Raw genomic sequence first — 22,937 nt, forward strand, 5'->3', positions numbered from 1 at the left:
CCCTTCAAAGTCATCTTTGACCAAATTTAATTTGGACCTGTATTTAGATAACGCATTTCTGAACTAACTCATTCATCAAGGTCCCCCTCAATCTTGCCTCCCTCCCTACTCTTCTCTGCCATCCCTCCAGGCAGAAGTCATAAACGTAATCCTCCATAAGAGTCCTCACCGCACTGAATTTTTATGAGCTTTGTGTTGTTACCACCATAACATTAGAAACTTAAGGGCTGGCAGAGGGAAGGGGTGAGACAAGTGAGGAGAGTGGACAGTCTGCCGTCTCGCAGCATCATCCCTGCACCTGCACTAGGAGTCTCTGGGCAGGTCACAGAGAACCTGGTGCTATACTGCCCTTGTGACCACAGGACCCGTGAATTAAGGCATATTCCACTCTGGGAAACTGATTGATGTTCTTATAATTGCCCTGCTGGATATCCAGGGAATTTGGAGGTCACTGTGGCATGTCATACTCAAATCACCCTTGCAGATTCTGACATGGCCTCAGTGGCCATTCGCTTTTGAGTGATTTCATGTGGGCTTTGGGCCTGCTGTCACATGACTGGTCATTCATTTCCTGCCATCTTCTCTAAGAGCACACTGACCACAAGCACCAGGGTGAGGATCCTGACCATCAGGGAACAGGTGGGCTGCAGGCTGCTGGGCAGTGAGGACCCCCTACGGTTCTCATTTCGATTGTGAATAAGGCTGTAAGCTGTTTTTTTCATAGGAAGACTATAACCTGTGACCTCTGTCAGGGATGAGTTGTATTAATATCCTGCGTTGTATTAGTATCAGCAGGACATCACTTTGTTATCTGTGCATCTCTTGAAAAAGATTATTACTTGTAACATGATGCACTGTTTTCCTTTTTAGAAAAATGATGCACTATTTTCCTTCTACTGAGTGGCTGCTCTATGTCACGAAGCATGTGATGAGCAAGACAAAATCGGTCCCGATCCTCATGGTGCGTACATTCGTTCTCCTTGTGTTATAATGCAAAGCTGAAACTAACACACTACCAGCTCCATGTGCCTTAAGGGCCACACTGACTCATAAGGCCCCTAATATGCAATTACCAAATGTAGACTTGGTGAGCAATTCCAGGACAGAATCTGCAGGATTTCTGGGTTCTAGTTAATTATCATAAATCGAAGTCAGTCTGCACTGACATCCCAACTTGAGAGCCCCGGTACTCACTTGTAGATTCTAGGCGTTTGACATCTCGCGATGTTTCTAAGAAATATCTCCGGAGGACAAAGAAAACAATGCCAAGGGGAACCAGGGGTATGGCGATCCAAGGAATCACCGCCACTGCCACGCCCACCACACCAATCACTTGTAGAAATGTCTGAAAGAGAAAATATAAATACAAGGGCCTGTTTATCCAGCATTCTACTAAAAAATAAAATTTAATGGGTTGTTTTGTTAGGATTAAACTCCTTTTCCTCAAAGGATATGTTGGAAAAAGGTGGTCCTCGTGGTGCTTACTGTACACTTCCCGTGTGTAAAACACTGGGCTAAGTACGAAAGTTTCTAGGTATAAGCTCTTTTGATCAACTACGTAGCCAAGCGCAGGCAGTACCATTTGGAAAAGATGAGAATATCTGAGGCTCACAAACAAAAACTGTCGTAAGACAGTCAGCTGTCATCCTATCACAGATGACGAAAACAGAAACCTCAGCTATACATGGAGAGATAAAGAAGTGGTTGGTTACAAATTCTGAGTTCAGAAAAGTAAGAAACATTCAATATTGACCTCTGAAAGCTGGAATTCTTCTTTCTTGGTTTTCTGTCCGATGTGACTGTTTAGGAGTGCTGACTGCACATAGGTCTGTACATTCAAAGCATCACATGTATTAACTCATTATTTATCACAGTAACCCTACTGAGTAACAGCAGTCTCTCATTTTATAGATGGAGAGCAAAATTAACTTGATGTTGAATGCAAAGCATAAGTCACAGAGCCAGGGGGAGTCTTGGCGTGAGTGACTGTGATAACTTTAATCTTCCCCCAAACCTACAGCCAACTTTCTTTCATTATGCTAAAGATTCAAAGTGTCCATTTCAAACAACTATTTGATCCAGTTTTTCACCTGAAAGAATATGGTCATTGTGGACAAGAAGGAGTGATTCTTTTCTTTGCAGCTAATGATAACCTACACCCGGAAAGCAAAATCCATTACCCGGGTACTGTGCCATCTCAGACAGAGTTTGGGGCTAACCTTCTCAAATACTACCAAGAAGGGTAAGACATTCCAACACTCTTAATCTGAGCAAAAACTGAGATATATCAACATAAAAACATGGTGATGGGAATTAAACGAAATAATGTTTATAAAGTGCTTACCATTTCATATATAACAAATATAAATTCTAACTTCCTTCATTCTGTTCTAGATGCAAGGAACCAGGAGAGGGAGGGATAGTGTGTTAATAGATTAATGGGCCCAAAGAATCTTGATAATCCCATGAAGCCGGACCCTGTGAGAAAATTCATTGTAAGGACAGGAACCACTTCGTACTAACCAAGGACCTATCACAGCGCTTGCAAAGCATTTCCTAAATGGAATGATGACTGTGGCTTTTCTCTAGCCACAGAGAATATCGAACGTGAGGTCTATTTTGTTTAAAGAGGCACATTTCTAATAATATGACGAATAAACCTCATGCCTACTATAATTTCTGTCCTCTCTGTATTTCCAACTATAGGCCTTCCCAAGACTGTTAACCTTAGGGAAATGGAGGCAAGCCAACATTTTTTTTTTGGAGACATAACGTTACTCATTCCATGTCCTCTCTCCTTCAAGCTTTTGTGTGAAGACTTAACTGTTGGAAAACTGTTAAGCATTTATGGGAGACCAAGGAACAATAGACTGGTGCCAAACAGGAAAAGAAGTACGTAGAAGCTGCATGTTGTCTCCCTGCTTATTTAACTTATATGCAGAGTACATCATGAGAAATGCTGGACTGGAAGAAACATAAGCTGGAATCAAGATCGCTGGGAGAAATATCAATAACCTCAGATACGCAGATGCCACCACCCTTATGGCAGAAAGTGAAGAGGAACTAAAAAGCCTCTTGAGGAAAGTGAAAGAGGAGAGTGAAAAAGCTGGCTTAAAGCTCAACATTCAGAAAACGAAGATCATGGCATCCGGTCCCATTACTTCATGGGAAATAGATGGGGAAATAGTGGAAACAGTGTCAGACTTTATTTTTGGGGGCTCCAAAATCACTGCAGATGGTGACTGCAGCCATGAAATTAAAAGACACTCCTTGGAAGAAAAGCTATGACCAACCTAGATAGCATATTCAAAAGCAGAGACATTACTTTGCCGACTAAGGCCTGACTAGTCAAGGCTATTGGTGTTCTTTGGAAGGAATGATGCTAAACCTGATACTCCAGTACTTTGGCCACCTCATGCGAAGAGTTGACTCATTGGAAAAGCTTTGATGCTGGGAGGGATTGGGGGCAGGAGGAGAAGGGGACGACAGAGGATGAGATGGCTGGATGGCATCACTGACTCGATGGACATGAGTTTGAGTGAACTCCGGGAGTTGGTGATGGACAGGGAGACCTGGCATCCTGCGATTCATGGGGTCGCAAAGAGTCAGACACGACTGAGCGACTGAACTTAACTGAAGGGGAAAAGTGGTGCGCTTATGAATCAAAATGAGTGATATTTTCTATTCTATGCAGTATGAATTGGTAGTTGAGATTAAGGAAAAAAGCTAGTATTTGCAATCTTGTGAATCCCTGGAAATTCAACGGTGTCCACCCCCAGGTCAGCCTTCTTGGAACAAGCAGCCTGGTTAGGACATCAAGATGACTAAAACTGAGGATCCTGTCACTACCACCTGTGGAAGGGAAATCTGTTGAGCACCTCTAAACGGATGCCGGCTCTGGACAGCAGCTGTTTCTGACAAAAACACAGTGGCATCTAAGTAAATTGTTAACTAAGTACACAAACACAGGAGAGAAAGGGAAAAAAAGTAATGCTTTCTGAAAAATGTTAATGGCTTTATGCAAAAAACATTCAAAAAATGTGAAAACTAAAATAACTACTTTATTCCTAGTGCACATGGTAAATTTTCTCATTTCACTGAAGAAATTCCACCATTTCCTAGATTCAGTTGACAACCAAGGAAGTGCTGGTGACTACCTCACCCTCAAATTATCAATAGATAATTCATAAGGCTTGCAATGGGTGCCACCTCTCCAGTATTTTACAGGCATTATATAATTTCATTATCATATCAAATCTGAATAGGAGATTCCTGTTTTAAAAATTCAGTGAGGTTTAGTAATTTGCTCAAAGTCAGAGAATTCATTGATTTTGACTCCAAGCCTGTCCTTTAAATTTCTGCCTGCTATGGTATCCCACATACACATAAAATTCATAATATGAAAGTTAAGATCTAAATATCTTTCCCTTTTATATTTTCCCCCGTTTATCTGAATTTTCCATTTCTGTTGAATTTCTTAGGGTTATATGGGTCTCTTCCATGCAGGTACCAGTCAATGTTTACTAGTTAATTAGGGCATCAGAGCCTGCTCACCTCAAACAGCAGACAGATCAGGAAAAGGTCTTAAAAAAATGAATGCTACACATTTTAATAAATACTGTTTAACAGACACTTACATATTTTAATAAATACTGTTTAAATAATAAATGTTTCATAAGCATAAAAAACAACCCAATTTAATTGTCATAAATACATAAACCCCAAGAACACAAAATGAGACTATGTTTTCTAAGTTCAATATATACATTTGGGTTAAAGTTTCCCCAGGAATTCTCTATGCCTACAATTAACACTATATTCTAATATTGCAGATATAACATATTCCTTTCACAAGCACAGTTTTAAATATGAGGGCCTGTTTGCCTGTTTAGCATTTAAATTCCAAATTGCTTACAGTCCTGTAGGAATTCCTAGGTATCTACCCACATTTTACTTTCAACTTAATTCCATAGGATTCTATTCCTGCTAGTCTTTGTGAAGCTTGTGCCAAAGAACATGTTTTCTATAAACAGCAGTAAAAATGTATTCTTCTTATTTTATGCAAATAAATATGCCATCCATACTTTTGGCTCACTACATGTTTATTTGAACTCTCTCTCGCTCATGCTCATATTAGGCACAATGTGAAATATGTATTTAATCATAAAGTCCCTTAATAAGTAGACATTACTTTTATTATCTGTGTACAATAATAAAAAAAAAAATCAGGATCATTATAACGGCTAACACCTCAGAAGACTCTCAAACCTTTGAATTTTCCTGTCAGATTCTTAAGAATTTTGTTCTAAGTTGTGATAAGTACAAATCATCCTACCTGCCTTAAACTTCTACTGATTTATAATGGAAGATATGACTCAAATGCCATAAACAAGATTCATCTCTTGGCACAAGTTTCTTTTGAGTTAGGGAAAGAAACAAATGCTGCCGAGTTTTGATCAATAAGGTGTCTGCTGACGTGGGTGTAGGAGTGATTCTATTTGTTCTGGAAACATATGAGATAAAAAAATCACCTTTCAATGAAATGACTATCTCACCATTGTGCTGCTAGGATAACACAAGATACTTGTTTTAAAATCTTGAACAGGCTGCACAAAACTCTCCAAGCACTAAGAAATAAAATGTAATTTCTATGAATCAATATTCAGTACCCTTCAAACACAAGATAAATATTAGTAAAGGGAAAAACGAGGAAAGCTCTTCAGTGTAAGGTCCTAAATCTAATACTGACCTACAGTTAATATTGAGTCTGCAGGTGTTAAGTGGGAGACGGTATCTTGAATGTTCATGGGAGTTTAGAGACCAGCTCTGGTTTGGTTCCAGACCCTTCGTTTATCACCTGTTTCTCTCGACCTCATCCAACCCCATTAATTCTGTTAAATCAGAAAATGATGGGAAGTTGGTGTGTCTTATCTGTATGATGAGATCCATACACACTCTAGTAGTAATTAAGTTTTCTAAACGTGTGCTGTCCTTAGGATTCATTAACCATCCCTTTCATCCCTAATTTGACTGCCTCAGATCTTTTCTGAGGCATCCACCCTGGCTGCAAAACCTGTGTAATTCTTCAGTTAGCCCTTAATCTTGAGTCACAGCTAGCTCTTCTGAAGAATAAACGGTGAGATTTGGTTTACAGTTCCTGAACCAACACAACAGAAACCATTAGGAAAACACAGAGCACTTTTCCCTTCCTTTGTGTTCAGCAAATCTCAATGATCAATAGCTTCCTCTCTAACCTTTCCCAGGGTCTGAGCTTATTATGAAATTCAAGACACAGAATCCATCTAGTTGCTATTTTAAAAAGGGCCACCTTAACACAACTACTGAAGCCCACATGCCCTGAAGCCCGAGCTCCACAAAAAGAAAAACCACAACGGGAAATTTGCAAACTGCAATTAGAGAGTAGCCCCTGCTCATTGCAACCAGAGAACAGCCAGCACAGCAACGAAGACTCAGCACAGCTAAAAATAAAATAATTCAAAATCTGAGTCAGTTCTAATGAGGTGGATAAAACTAGAGCCTACTATACCGAGTGAAGTAAGTCAGAAAGAGAGAGAGAAATATCATATACTAACGCATATATACGGAATCTAGAAAAATGGTACTCTAGAAAAATGGTACTGAAGAATCTTTTGCAGGGCAGCAGTGGAGAAACAGACATGGAGTATAGACTTATGGACATGGGGAGAGGGAAGGAGAGGGTGAGACGTATGGAGAAAGTAACATGGAAACTTACGTTACCATATGTAAAACAGAGAAGACAACGAGAATTTGCTGTGTGTCTCACGGAACTCAAACAGGGGCTCTCTGAGGGGTGGGATGGGGCGGGAGATGGGAGGAAGGTTCAAAAGGGAAGGGATATATGTATACCCATGGTTGATTCATGTGGGTTTGACAGAAAACAACAAAATTCTGTAAAGCAATTCTCCTTCATTTAAAAAATAAATTTATAAAAATAAATAAAATAATTAAAAAATTAAAAGGCACACCTTAAAAATAATCCACATAAAAGTAGAAATAAAATGTTGAACAAGGTACCTCATAAAAAAACTAAATAAAAGAAAGTTGGAGTATCTAACATGAAGTTAGGATAGACTGCTAGAAATAAAGCAAAACATTTCATAAGAATAAATGGTCAAAACAACAAAATTTTGTAAAGCAATTCTCCTTCAATTAAAAGATAAATAAATTTCAAAATTTATAAAGGGTCAATTTTATCCAATAGATTTTTTTCTAAATCCAAATTTACATGAGCCTAATAACATAGCTCAATAATGTGTAAGGCAAAATCTGACAAAGCTTAGTAGAAATACATAATGCCATACACATAGTAGGAGATTTAAACTTACCTACCTCAATAACTGAATAGGATAAACAAGTTAAAAAAATAAAAATCAATGGAGATATAAAATATTTTTAAAACATCATTAACAAATATGACCTAGGCAAGAAATATACAATAAGGTAGTCATTAGATGTTCTTTTCAATTATATATCCTATACTATAAAGCAAGTATCAACAAACTTTAACAGACAGAAAGAGTACAGAATATATTCTGACCTAAGTGGATTTAACAAAGAATCAGTAACAAAAAGGTAACTTATTGTATCATTGATATTTGGAAGTTCAGTAACACATTGAAGTATCATCTAATTCAAAATTGCAATAAAATTATTCTGACATAAAATAAAAATCTACAGATATTAAAATTTGAAGGCTGTAACTAAGGCTGTGCTTAGATGCTGTGTATTTCCCTCTCTCCACACACAAAAAGACATTAGGCCCGGAGCGCTTCACGAGTAGATTGTGAAGAAAGTTTTACTAAATTCATCCAGGGAATTTGAGTCCAGCATTAGCATAATATAAAAACCAGACAAAAACATTAAAAGAAACAAAAATTATAATCAAAACTGTCTTAAGAACACTAAAGGACACACCAATAAACTGAATCTAACAACACAAAAAAGTAATGTTTCACAATCAAACTTGGCTAGGTAAGTCAGAAATCCACAGGGCTGGCTGTTACAAGCGATAGGCTGGAACTTTTGGGCAGGAGCCAATACTGTTCACATAGGCAGAATTTCTTTCTATTCACAGAAGCCGAAGCTCTTAAGCCCTTTCAACAGACTGAATTAGGCCCACCAAGACTATCTCAGATAGGATTCCTTACTTAAGCGAACTGATTATGCACTTTAATCATTTTTACATAATATCTATGCAGTAACAGCTTGACTACTTTTTGACTGAGTAACTGTGGAAAGCCGCCTGGCCCAACTGACACATAAACTGACCCTGGTAGCTCCGTGGTTAGGATTCCAGGCTTCCACTGCCATGACCTGGGGTTCAATCCCGGGTCAGGGAACTGAGATTCCCACAAGCTTGAGGTAAGGCAAAAAATGAAAAAAAAAACAAAATACATTAACAAAAAGATACATTTCTCATGTATTTTTATGAGGTCTACATACCTTTGACACTAAAAACTGGCAAAACATTCCAAGAAAAGTATAAACCAATATAACTCATAAAGAAATGAAAATATTCTTGACAGAATATTAACAAATTGCATACAGTGATATGAAAAGAAAAAAATACGTTACACATTATGACCAGCTGTAGTTTATTTAAGCAATATAACGTTAATTTAACCTGCAAATATGACTTGGTATAATTTATCACATTTAAAAATTAGTGGTGAAAAAAAATAAAATAAAATAAAATAAAAATTAATGGTGAATAATCATATGATTATCTCAACAAATTTAGAAAAAATACTGGCCAAATTTCAAGACCTAGTCTTGATTTTTAAAAATAGTAAAATTCTCAGGAATTTAGGAATTAAAGGAAGTATTCAATCTATCTAAAAAACTGTAGTTAACATCATTCTTGATGGAAAAATATTGAAATAGTTTTGCCTTAATAGTGCAAGGATTTATCATTCTTTTCAACATTTTACTCAAACCTCTGCCACAACAAGGAAATAAAACTAATAAATATTGTAAGTGAAGAAGTAAAACTGATATGATTGTAGATATAGAAAATTCTGCATAATTAAAAAAGCAAAACTAATTCCAAGAAATGCAAAGTAGATTCACAAGCAAATCATTGTATTTCTATACAGTAGCAACAAGGAAGTGGAAAGTCATCTTAAAAACCATTCCATAAATACAACTGAAAGACATCAAATATCCAGGAATGAAGTCAACCAAAGCATTATAAGACTTATAAAAACTAAAAAACACTTCTAAAATTAAAGATGACCTCAGTAAGTCAAATATATAACTGACCTCAGACACTCCTCAAACCGACCTACAGATAAAAGGAAATATTAATCAAAATTCCAGAAGGCTTTCTTTGAAAACAAATTTAAAGGTTTCTAAAATTTATACAGAAAAGTAAGTGATCTAGAATGATCCAAACAATCTCGAAGTATGGAGTTAGAGGAATTAAACCAGAAGATGTCAAGTCTTACTAACACATACAATAACTAAAACTGCGGTACTGGTAGAAGGATAAACGATTCAGTGGAACAAAATAAAATATGCCAAATAAATAAAGTATACAAAGTCAGACTTGACTACACAGGGTCAAATGATTTTGAATCAGGTGCCAATTCAATCCATAAAGATGTTGTAAATAAATGTGGCTAGCATAACTGGGAAAAAAAATGACCAGTAAGCAGGCATGAAAAAGAACTCTATCATTAATCATCAGGAAAATGCAAATTGACACCACAATGAGAGTAGTCATGCACAGAAAGACTAGACACAAAGCCTGATAATATTATGTGTTGCAAAAACTGCAAAGGTGTGGAACAACCAGAACTCCCATATATTGCTGGTGGGTGTGTAAAAAGGGTGCAACAATCTTGAAAAGTTTTATGGTAATTTTAACTTAACAAACGGTTACATTATGACTGAGCAATTCCACCCATACATACGCATTCCATGGAGAGGAATGATAACCTATGGCCATATAAACACTTCTTAGAGAAGGTTCCCTGCTAAAAGCTACACACAACGCAAATGTCCATCAACTAGAGAATGGATACATAAATTGTGGCATCTTCATACAATAGAATGACTCAGAAAGGAGTAAGAAAGAAAAGAACCACTGAAACATGCCACAACATGGGTAGGTCTTGAAAATCTTGAAAACATGTTAAGCAAAAGAAGGCAGCGCAGAAAAACCTGTACTGTGTTGATTTCATTTATTTTAGGAGCACAAAAGCAGGAAAACTGACACAGGCTGACAGCAATTTAGCACAACCATCGGGTGTGGAAATTTACTCCAGAGGGCCAGGAGAGATTTTTGGAGGTGATGAGAATGCTCGAAATCTGGTTTTGTGTGCTAATCAAAGGAAGGCTAACTCAACAAATGCACCCTAAAACTCACAAGCAGAGAACCACCACAAGATAAATAGACTACAATAAATCATGTTCCCCAACAGACCGAAGCAATATATCCACACGTAAAATGCTAAGTACAGGGTTTTAACAAAAAACAAAAATTAAGGAAGTTTTTCAGCACACCGCTCTTCATTTTGTTAAGACAGAATTTTGCAAAGACAGAACTGAATAAATGTACCCAGGAATAGAATATGGAGGACTTCCCTGGTGCAGTGGATAAAAATCAGCCTGCCAATGCAGGGGTTCAATCCCTGGTCGGGGAAGATACCACATGCTAAGGAGCAACTAAGTCCAAGTACCACAACTACTGAAGCCCTTGTGCTCCACAGCATGATAAACCTGAGCACCCCAACTAAAGAGCGGCCTCTGCTCGACTTTTTTAGGCTTTTTTAGGCCCGTGCGTAGCAATGAAGAACCAATTCAAACAAAAATAATTAAAAAAAAAAAAAAAAAACAAAAAAAAACCGCATATGGCCCTCAACCTGAGGAAGTATTTGATGTTTGATCATTTCTAAACATACAAGATGGCAGGGAGAGAAAGTATTGTGAATAACAGCTGTAGTTTTTGAATGGACATCATCCAATGATGCTATAATGTAAAATTTTATGCTCTAAACACCACCAGGTTTGAAGAAAATGGGGTCCTTATTTTTTTCTTTAGGTCTTAATTAGCTTCTTGTTAAACTATAAACATTATCACTGGAGCACACATGCTGGGACATACCAAATGCAACACTTGGTTGCCAGCCTAAGAAGGTCCCCGCTGATTAACTGTCACCAGGCTGATGCTGACGGTGCTGATTTCTAAGTGTGCTATTATGCTGGGAAAAAACCCAACCATCTCATCTTTGATTAAAAAGAAAGGTAAACAGAGCATATGAGTCGGCTTATGTGAAGTATATTACCTTGATATCAGAAACGCAAGGGTCAAGTGTTTATAAATATTTCCAGTAACCAATATCATTGATTCTCCTTTCTATTAATGAGGAAACCCACTTAAAGTTGGCAGTGTGCATAAATCTCTGGGACTAGAATTTCCAGGGAATATTCGATCCCTGCAAATTCCTGAGTAAAACGCTTTTGTTGATTTTAAAAGCGTGAAAATGCTGTGACTCAGTTCAAATGAATGAGTTTACTTTTAAAGAGTCCGTAAAACAGAGATCTTTCAAACAGGGCAAGGCTGCCTAACTAACCATCTCTTTTGTCCAACCGGGATTTGAGGGAGGGGTTGGGGGAAGGGGTCAACACACCACAGAAAAGCTCAAAATGACAAAGTCATTGTTCAGTGAAAGGGGCTGGAATGCTTTCTACACACTTTCCCTGACATCTCTACACAATGAAATGCAAGGGTCAGTGGTACCAAGACAAGTAAAGGCAGTTCCACTCTTTGCTTTTATAAAAGCAAGTGACCCAGCCTATTATGCTGAGTCTCAGGCTTTGTTCTCAATATCCAGATGCAGTAGCCTGTTCTTCTGCGCTCCCCTCTCTGGAAAGGAATGACTGAAGACACCTCCTTCACTTTTTCTTTTTTAGGGGCATTTTCACTTCATAAAACTGCAGTCAGTGCCTTGTGTGTGTGCTGAGGAGGGAATGACAAGGTCCCTGGTGGTCTCACCATGGCCGGCAGTGGTGGTTCAAGAGGCCTCAGGATAAGCCCTTTGTGTCCATGAAAGGACGTGAAGAGTCAGTTATTTGAACCCAGCCGAGCTGTTGTTGTGGGGTTTTCTTGGGGCGGGGGGCAGGGAGCGGCAGGGAGAGAATCAGGAGTGTGAGGAGGACAGGTTTGGCAATTCAGCTTTTCTCAATAAATTACAGCACTTAGCTACATGCAAGTTTGCATGCTCAGAGCAGTCTCCCAATTTTTTAGTCTGCATAAATTCAAGCTTTATTAATATGCATAAATTCTTACTGGTCATTTCCACATATTCTGCTATTGGAGGACTTCTTGAAAATGTGTTTGTGTTTCATCCTTTTAATCGAAGGGAGTGTGTGTGAAAGTCGCTCAGTTGTGTCTGACTCTTTGTGATCCCATAAACTATACAGTCCATGGAATTCTCCAGGCCAGAATACTGGAGTGAGTAGCCTTTCCCTTCTCCAGGTGATCTTCCCAAACCAGGGATCAAACCCAGGTCTTTAATGGAAAGACTTTAGGAATAATTGAGATTCCTTACTACATGTTACCTGAGATCTTGAAGCTTCAGAAATTCTACAGAAATATTTAGTAGCTCTATTCCCCACTGGCCCCCAACCAGTGAACCTACATTAGGAAGTATCCATTAGGGACTTTCCTGGTAGTCCAGTGGGGTTTTCCTAGTGGCTCAGAGACAAAAGAATCTGCCTGCCACGCAAGAGACCTGGGTTCATTCCCTGGGTCAGGAAGAGGACCTGCACAAGGGAATGTCTATCCACTCCTGTATTCTTGCCTGGAGAATTCCATGGACAGAGTAAACTAAGAGGCGATACAATCTATGGGATCCGCAAAGAGTTGGACACAATTGAGCAATTAACACTACCTTTTACTTTCGTGGTTTAGCGGTTAAGATTCCTCTATTCCAGTGCAAGGAGTATGGGTTCAATTCCTGATCAGGGCATTAGGATCCCACAGGCTTCAGAGTGCAGCCAAAACGTTTAAAAATCCATTAAAATCTTCGGTAATTACAAACCTAGAAACACTGTGTGTGATACACATTCACATGGTGATACACACGGGCCTGGAAATTGTGACAATTACTTTAGTGCAACATAATGCATTATTGGATTATTTTTCCTCATTAAAAATATATATATAACCCTGTATGCCAGACAGCAGAAGAGACACAGGTGTATAGAATAGTCTTTTGGACTCCGTGGGAGATGGAGAGGGTGGGATGATTTGGGAGAATGGCATTAAAACATTTATAATATCATATAAGAAAAGAATCGCCCGTCTAGGTTCAATGCAGGATACAGGATGCTTAGGGCTGGTGCACTGGGAGGACCCAGAGGGATGGTACGGGGAGGGAGGTGGGAGGGGGGTTCAGGATGGGGAACACATGTACACCTGTGGCAGATTCATGTTGATGTACGGCAAAACCAATACTATAAAGAAATTAGCCTCCAATTAAAATAAATAAATTTAAATTAATAAAAAATGTGGCATTTAAAAAAACTAACTAGCCATTATTTATCATTTAACATGTAGCTAGATATTACACCAAGAATTTTATTGACTCCATTATATCTACCAAACAAATTTTCTGAAATTGGTCATATTATCTCTATTTTATGGAGAAGGAAAGTACAGCTTTTTGGGAAAAAGGGAGAGACCTAGGATTCAAGACTGGAAAGGCAGACTGTGGGGTTCCCCACTCCAGCACTTAAAGCTCTTGGCATCATGAATGATTACCAGTTAACACAAAATCTGTATTATGATTCAATATACCCTCAGACCATGAAAACATCAAGATTTTCCTAGAGATTTAAGAACTCTTCAAGAAAAAAAACATTTTCAAGATTCTCACATCATCAGAATCATACTAAATAGACTTCGGCAACTGTGTTTTCTCATGCTGACTTCTTCTTCCTTTGTAATGAACAGTTGGTAACTATAATTTCACTGGACAGGTAACTGAAGAATCAAACTAGCAGTGTATAAACCTGTGACTGCCCCTCTGTTAGGATATGAGGATAACACTGCCATCACCTGAGGGAACAGATTGTATTGCAGTGTAGAATCCCAATTAAGAACGAAGGGTTTTCATCAGCCACACCTGACATTATGATCTGGCTCTTCCAAAGATGAACTTGGACAAACCAGTGCCTCTTCCTGTCTTCCCTACCTTGTCAAAAGCCCAACATTCTACCAACATTCCAAACCAAATTCCTGTGCTGATGACACAAGTCATCCTATGTCCTGACCCCTGCTGGGCCTCTCCATCTTTATCTACTCCAACGACTGATCTCCAACTTCACAATCCAACTATTTATGCTATGCCGGTGCCACCAACATCCCAGGAGTGAGGTTCCCTGCCCTTTGTGCCTCCTCCATCCCTAAATAAGGTTCTAGAAGCCATCCCCAACTCCCCAGGCAGGGTTTCAGAAGATGCTCCCTTAATTGCTACCATCTAAATAGTTGGCCAACGCTAGAGTAATTCAGAATCTTAATGTTTTGGTATAATTTATCAACACGTATAGGTATCAGGTCAGAGTGTCTCTGTATAAATCCCATCTGTAATGTGTCATTCATTGAGAATGTCTACGACAACTGTGAAACTCTCAGCACATAATTCTCCTTTGTTTCTCCAATTCATCCCTCACTCCCATGCATCTGCTGTCTCATTAACATATTTCCTATTCAAGCAAAGCCTTTATTAAGACCACCCAGAATATCCAACTTGCCAAACAACTCTTGCACTTGGAATTCACAATTTAACAGTTTAGATAAGTACGGTCATCTATGAAATTCTAATACCTTTCTATGATATATTAGTCTGTATTTCATTGAAGAAAGTACGCTTGATTCCTAAATAAGCAAACATTCGGGATTTGAAGGAAAAAAACAAAGGTGTCTGCTGGTCTTAGAGAATTGTGTGCAGGTTAATCTATTCAACAGTGTTCAAGAGGCAAAGACATAAGAAACAAAGGAATAAAACAAAGAAGGTCTTTCATATAATTACAAAATAGTAAATAAATTCTCTTTAGGGAGTGAGAAGGAATAAGACAAGAAAAAGCATATAGAATAAATACTTTAGAAGTAATAAAAATGAAAATTATGAAGTATCTTTCAAGGTTTACCGAATATACCCAAGGATGAGCAGAATCATCAAAAATAAGCTTGAGCACACTTGGTACTACTAACTTCATCCTTTAAAAAGAAAGCTGAATAACCCGCTTCACACTTCTTGTCATACCTACTCTCAGCTGGTGACTGAGAGAAAAGACTGCTCCCATTGGGCACTTGGCTTCCAGCCACACCTCCAACCCCACCATCCACAGGGGTCTCATCTGGGATTCAAAGGTCACCTCCTTGAAGCTCCACCCACCTCCTGACCGAGGACAAGGAACTTCCTCCAGCCCCCAACCCATCTAGTTTGTCTTCCAGGACTTCCTTCTGCTACTGATGAATTCCTGGAGGACTCCCTCTCCTTAGGGGGCTAGAGAAGACTCATGAGGGGAGGGCTTTGTACCCTAAGGCCTCAACTCTAATCCTTGTTTGTTGAAAGGAAAGAGGAATATATCACCGAGCACACCCCAATCCCCACCCCATCAATACTTCCATAAGCTTCTGAGGTTCAGCCCTGAAAATCATCACTCTCTCTCGGAAAACTTGTCCTTCTTCACAGACTCAGCGGCTATGCTCAGGTGCCACACTCATTCCAGGTTTCTCTGTTACTTCCAATTAAGCTCAGGATACCTCCAACTTGAGGTCCAAACACATCAAGGAAGATCTGAGTGTGGAAATCACATTTGCCTCACACGGAAATAAAGCCTTATCCATTCTCCTAAATAGTACACTCTCACAGTAATGCATCAAACAGTACTGTACTTGATGACTGTCTGTCTAACCATGGAAGACAGGAATTAGTCTCATTCACATCCATGGCTCAGCTGGTAAAGAATCTGCCTGCAATGCAGGAGGACCTGGGTTTGATCCCAAGGTTGGGAAGATCCCCTGGAGAAGGGAAGGGCTATCCATTCCAGCATTCTGGCCTGGAGAATTCCATAGACTGTATAGTCCATGGGGTCACAAACAGTCAGAAACAACTGAGCTACTTTCACTTCCCTTCGTCCACATTCCAAGCCCCACCTGTGCCTACCACATGGCGCACACTCAGTGAGTGAAGACAAAGGCTTTACGATTTCCATCCCACATCCCTAGCACATAGAAGTCCAATAAAAGACTGCTGAAAACGAACCAAAATGGAAGATATGTTGTAGGAAAGAAAAATGTTGAAAGAACTACAAATTTTCTCATCAGATATGTAATAGGAAGAACTCATTAATGAAAAAAACTTCAATGTTTTCCATTATTATATATCTAGTTGCAAACAGAACAATACAAATACTGTTCAGTGCAAAGTGAAGAATACAACTGCCCATCAAATGTTATAAATACACTGTATTATTGGAATGATTAACCATTATTGGAATGATTAATCACTAAGAATTATTTAATCCTAAATAAAATTTAAAATAAAAAACTATAGACACATTGTAAATATTATGTATGTATGTACCATTAACTAAATTAATCACTGTTAAGAAAATGAGTGGCTCTATTTATGTTGCTTGTATTTACATTGTGCTATTAAAAATATCAGTCATACACTAAGAATGTGAATTTTAATGGACCAGCATTTTGTTTGTTTGTATTTATTCAAATTCAGTATATTCTGAACGTCAAAACCTTCTTCAAAGAATTCCTTCCATGTTGAATTCTCTCACATGTGAGATATTTAGTTTTAATGAGAGAAAACACCAAGTTCTGGCTTGATAAATGACTTGGTTTTTAAAAATACTGTTAGTACTCAAAGCTATTATGATTTTCGAAAAAACAAACAAACAAACGAGTTTCAACAACACCTTGATAAACCAGATTCGCGCTGCCAGCCACTGGGTAACTTATCTGATAGGCCCACGGCAACCCTGCGGTAACCTACAGACTGTTGTCATTTTGTATAAATTATTTATTTCCTATGATACATCCAAAAACTTCCCTCACTTCTGGCCTTCCCTGCAGAAGGCCTTGGCAGCCAAAAATTGGTTTCTGTTCATTCACTCTTGTTCCATACCTGGGTCAACTCAGGTTCCCAAATCCCACACATTACCCCACGGTTCCTCTGGAATTCTCATGGGAATGCCAGACAGTTGTTAAGGACACTCGTTTTAAAATGAGCTGTGTCACTCATCAGCATGGATATGGATCACTCACTAAAACTAAAAATGAAACAAAAAATAAACCAAAACCCATAAATGTTCACACAAATTCAAATTGAAGTCCAAGGGACAAAGTTAAGGAAATAGTTTCTATCTGCCCAGCAAACTGATTCATACTTTAAATAGCATTTTCTCATTTTAGTCAATTTGTTAGTGAAATGAATGATACAATCTGACTTCTGACTTCCTCACTGGAGAATTACCTTTCCTAACCCTTGATAAGGATTCTGGTCTGTTTTCTTTCCCCAATTCACCAGCAGCAGACTCAATTATACTACAACCCAATGGTCTATTTTCTGAACTCTTACTTTCAAGACCAACAAAACTGTCATTGTCTCAGAGAAGAAGTGATGAAGCACACACGCTCTGGATTAAAAAATTCCCATGGATAAGTGTAATTACATTATTTCCATATCTATTTGATTTTAATTCTCCTGTAAGGTATTATCACATGCTTATCAGTAAGAAACAAATGTTAAACATGTCAGTGTTGGTCTGAATATTTCAAAAGTGGAAAGATATCTTAGCTTTGAATTTTGATTTGCATTCTATTTCTTGCTATACATCCTGCCAAGTTCTTTCTGGCTCAAGCATCAGAGATGACATGTAGATCAGGAAGGACCACAAGATAAAACCAAGGTTAACTTCTTGATATGGAAATTCCCAACCCTTTCTAAACTCAGCTGATGGGTTTAAGAGGACTGGTGGTGTGTGAGCTTCCCTGAGCACAGGAGGAGCTGCTAGTCACTAAGATCCTTACCCTAAGAATCCGATGAGAGGTATTAAAACCCAGCTTCTCCTGAGGTCAGCAGCAGGTTTTGCTAAGGACATTAAAATCAAAGGCAGACAGGAAATTTTTAATCTCAGTTAAGAAGGGGGATGACAAAACTCTTTAGACAAGCGGATGGGCCAGACAAGAGACCTTCCATTTCAGATTCCCATTCACTTTAGAGGATGTTACTGGTCACCGAGATAATACTGAGGATAAGTCAAAGTGGATAAAATGTCCATTCAAAAAATCAAACAATTCTTAAAAAAAAAAAAAAGAAAGAAAAACAAACCTAGATCAACTTAAGAAAAGTCATAAGGTGAGTCAAGCTGATTGTCATTTTGACCTTCTTTTGCTTTAATTCAGGAGCCTATTTAGAAATGTAACGAGCAACCCTCTTCATTCGGCTCAGCTAGCAGAGCTAATAGGCTTCTAATTAATTTCCAGAAGATTGCTGTTATAACTAACAGGTTTTAAACATTTGGTTGATTGGGGAAAATGAATTGAATATAATGTATTTGATTTGGAAAATTAGTTTTCATTCTATGTGCTTACCATAATAGTGTTTATTTTAAGTTTACATGATTCTATTAAGGGTCCCAGATCACACCACGGAGTTCTTTTCATCGTTACAGAGTCCTACCCAACTTAAAAAAAGAAAAATCAATTTACATTTTTATTTTTGTTGGCCTTTCATTGAGGTCAGGTTAACTTCATTTTTCTGGCTTTAATAAAAATCTTCTCTCGCTAATACAGCAACAGGCCCAAATACTTCAAAATGATCCCAGTGATACCTCGTCAAAAGCCCACTCATCGAATGCAAATCCTCTGGAGAAAGGCTTCGGCACACAAAGTACGATGAACCAGTTACTGCATTGTTTATTAAGTTTCACTTGATTCCTCCTGACAACCATTTAAACAATGAATGTTGGGAAATGTCCCTCAAAGAATCAACAACAATGGCAGGGATCAGGGCTTTTATATTTAGCTAATACTATTTTTAAAAGGAGAAAATATTTCTTCCTGAAGGGATTACGGCAGCCTTATTAAAGACACCTGCAAACAAAACAAGTGACAACAGATCTTTATCATAATTGATAACTGAGTCATCTTTCATACAACAAACTTCTTTCTTGGAGACAATAAAACAGATTTACCATTGCTGTTAGATTCAAGAAATCAGCTAATTGGGACTACTGGTATTTAACAATGGTGTGCTCCATCAAGATTAACTGAGACCCTTGTCTCTCAGGTTAAAGGGAAGAACAGTGAGACTAGAATCTTCTCCTCCCACTACTGAGAATGTTGGACGCAGACAGCAGGTGGCATCCATCCCTGTTCCTCTCTAAGTCATACATATATACGTGGTGCATTATCATTATGAGGACTAATTAACCACGTGTGAAGCACACAGTGGGCCATTCGGCTCTGGAAACCCAACCTTTGCCCAGCTAGCAGTAGCAAAGACACAGAACCTTCCACAAAATCTTCTCAGAGTAATCAACAATCACCCTCACAACACGGGATTCTTTTGGTAAAAAATTGCTTCTGAGGATAAATTAAGTAGCCCGGTAGAACTCAAACATGTAAATTTCCAAAAGCAGTGGGGCGGAGGGTGGTGGGGAGGTGGGTAGGGAGCAGAATCAGACATCTTTGCATTAAAAAACTACTTTGCCTCTAAATCACAGCCTACTATACATTGGTTGAGAGTGGAAGGTTTCTCCCATAAGCTACACCTTTACAGCCAGATATTCACTGACACATTGTTTGTGACTTAACAGGAATGCCTAGAATAATTTCAGACAAAATACTGATTTTTCTGACATAGCTAACTTTCCAAATTAAGTACGTTGGACTCCTTTTATAGCAATGGCTCCTGAAGAGAGCCTAAGTTTTGATTTAGAGAGCATTTGAACACTGACATAAAACTGGGAAGTTGGGAGCATCAGCACCAAGCCATAATATCACATCCTCACCACAACATTTCTCTCCTTCCTGGCCTTAAAATGGAATCATGTTAGATGGCAATTAGCGAAAGTGAAAAGGGTTTAAACCCAGGAATTATTAGCAGCAGCAGCTGGGATTTTAGAAAATATACAGCTTTTGATAAACTCTATACATTTGATAAATCCAAAATAAACGCTTGACAAGGTCCCTGTAGCTTGAATAAGTGAAAAGCAGAGAGGGGAAAAAAACAACAGGGAAAAAATCCCAATGAACAACCGTACTGAATAAGCAGATGACAACTGAGATGACCTAACACCATTCTTTGGAACCTCGAAGTTGACTGGAGGCTGGGGAGAAGGTATTTCTGTGGGATTATAGGATTAAAAAAAAAAAAGAGAGACACCTTAAGATACAGCAATCAACATGTAAAAGAAAAGCTGACTACACAAACAAAAAAAGACATTTTCTGAGATGACTTTGATCCCATACTCAAATTATTGGCTTAAAGGTACTTGCTTTTAAAGGCTTTGTATCTTCCATAACTGCTCTCTATTGTCCTTGTTAAAGTATTATTTTCACCTTATTATTACTAATCTTTTCTTTGTAAGTAACCACACCTGGCTATATTGAAAAAAGGTGCAGTAAATATTTGTCCTTTGTGGTAACACAATGCATAATTTAGTTAATCGAGGCTATCTTTCCGAGAGAGAGGTGATTATTTCTATATTATGAAATGCACACATAGTAAAGGGAATCCAGGCCAGACACCTGGAAGGCAGAGGGAGAACCACTTACCCTGCATGTCGCAGCTTCAGACCAACCTCGCTGTGACTGTGTAGCCACTCCTGCCCCAGGTGTTACTCATGTTAACTTACTTAGTCTCCCAGTCACAGCCACACCTTTCTCTAACAAACATGGCATTTATTTAAGATAACAGGACACATCACCAGGCTAAAATACCCACCCTCAGCCCCTGAGAAAACGCCTTGAGAAAAAGGTACTCTGCTCTTCCCTGGGAGAACTCTAACAGGACTGTTAAACATTACCTGGATGAAATCAAGAAATGTCAGCGGCAGCAAGTCATCCATATGCCCAATGTCTTTGGAAAAACGATTTAAAATCCTTCCTGCAAGAACAGGACACAAGAAATTACTTATTTCTCCAGGCAAGCCCTTTAAAAGAAACAATTCATGGACAAATCATAATAGCATTTTAAATGCATATGTATTTAATAGACTAGGGATTCACATGAAATAAGGTAGTGTCAGTGATGAAAAAAATGATATTACCTAGAGAATATCAGGAAGAGTTGGAAGATTGTAGAATATTGCCTCCTTTTCTGTTCATACTATTTAAGGATTCAAGTGCTATCTTGGTAAATTACAAAGTACATAAAAACTAATAATCCTAATTGTTACATTAACTATGCTACCAGAATTAGTTTTTGCTACGTGATACTGTTTTTTTTAAAACAGTAATTACAACCTGTCCTCAACTTTTTAGCCTCCAGGATGGTGCAAAAGCACCTTACATTTTGGGAAATTAGGGGTTCTTTCCATTTCAAGCTGAGCATTTACTATAGGGGTGATAAGCTGTTGCTTTCAGAGGTGTATCAGATGTGGCAAACACACAGCTCACGCTTCAGCATCCAAGAAGACCAGAGGGATGGAGGCAGAAAACAGAAATATTACTAGGTAACTAATGATCATTCTTATCATTGCTTCTATTTCCCCTCTCAGAATCCACCCAAACAGGATATCCTAAAGGCTGCAGGATTGGAAGAGGAGAACTAATTTCTGGTCTTTTTAATGATTACAGTCAAAGAGATTGAAGTAATACACAGAGGTATGCATGTACACACATACATGCACTCGCACACTCACACACATGTACAGACAGAGGTATCCATGTGCGCACACACACACACGCAGAACCTATTCTGAGATAGTAGCTCGAGAGAAGTGCGTTTCCTTATGCCCCTGAATTTCCTTTGTAATAAAGACTCCAGGAAGCCAGCCTGTAGGTAAGATGAGGGACTTCTACCTACACTTCCTGACCTCAGTCACAGGTGACTTTCTCCCGAGGCCATTCACACCAGCCACAGCTGGACGGTGAATGAGCCGGGGCCGGCTTTCCACTGCTGGGATGAGCCTGCTCTGCTATCCTCCTCAAGGAGCCTGGCTCACAGGAAGCGCAGGTGTGCCCACACCAGTAGCTGGAGGCTGCTGCGCTTGGCCACGCCAGACCTACACAGGCCTCAACTTTCCTATCTCACCCTTAGGAAATACAGACCTAGAAACTGTCTTCTCAGGATACCTTTGTAGGCCCCAGTAACAACTTGCCTGCTTTAGAAGGCGAGTCTCAGGATTAAATGGGCTCGTGCTGGTGAAAGAATTAAGTCACAACGCCGGGTGAGTTAAGAGTTGCCCAACCACCAAGGTGAGACATCATGTCACCTGGCAAAGCCCACCGGGTGATGCAGGAGGGCCCACTTGGTAAAATGCAGACTCTGATTCAGGAGTGCTGGGGGAGCTAGAGGGTCTGCATTTCCTCCAAGCAGCCCTTCCTGCTCTTTCCCAGGCCACACTTCAATGGGCTCTCCATCAGTTCTGCTTTAGGACCATTAACATCAGATGGGCAATTTTCCCACACATTCTCTCCTGTTTTGTGGCCCACCTAGTCATTTTTAAACTTCTCAAAGTAGCAATCGCAAACTCAGGAATATACACATCAAAAAAATAAAAAGTTAAAGATATAGCTTAAATTTTATGACTTCTTCATCGGAAAAACACAACTTTTCAACGATGGCAGAATCTGGAAACAAGAAAGTTTGCTATTTGGATTTAAAAACTTGACCCAGCTTTTTGTTTGGTGTCTGTGG

The 22,937-nt window shown here is 38.8% G+C and overlaps 1 protein-coding gene across 4 annotated transcripts in view; it reads right to left on the reverse strand.

The window, feature by feature from the left end:
* Window positions 1–22,937, reverse strand: part of LOC101106534 (ATP-binding cassette sub-family C member 4) — a 187,861-nt gene that overhangs the window by 33,916 nt on the left and 131,008 nt on the right. For all 4 annotated transcript variants that reach the window (XM_042254988.2, XM_042254987.2, XM_027973709.3 and 1 more), the window contains 2 exons: window positions 21,103–21,182; window positions 1,195–1,345 (listed from right to left, as the gene is read on the reverse strand). In XM_042254988.2, the coding sequence (XP_042110922.1) occupies window positions 1,195–1,345; window positions 21,103–21,182 (231 nt within the window). The remainder of the gene's footprint in view (window positions 1–1,194; window positions 1,346–21,102; window positions 21,183–22,937) is intronic.

The sequence above is a fragment of the Ovis aries genome, chromosome 10, assembly GCF_016772045.2.
Source record: "Ovis aries strain OAR_USU_Benz2616 breed Rambouillet chromosome 10, ARS-UI_Ramb_v3.0, whole genome shotgun sequence".
NCBI lineage: Eukaryota > Metazoa > Chordata > Mammalia > Artiodactyla > Bovidae > Ovis > Ovis aries.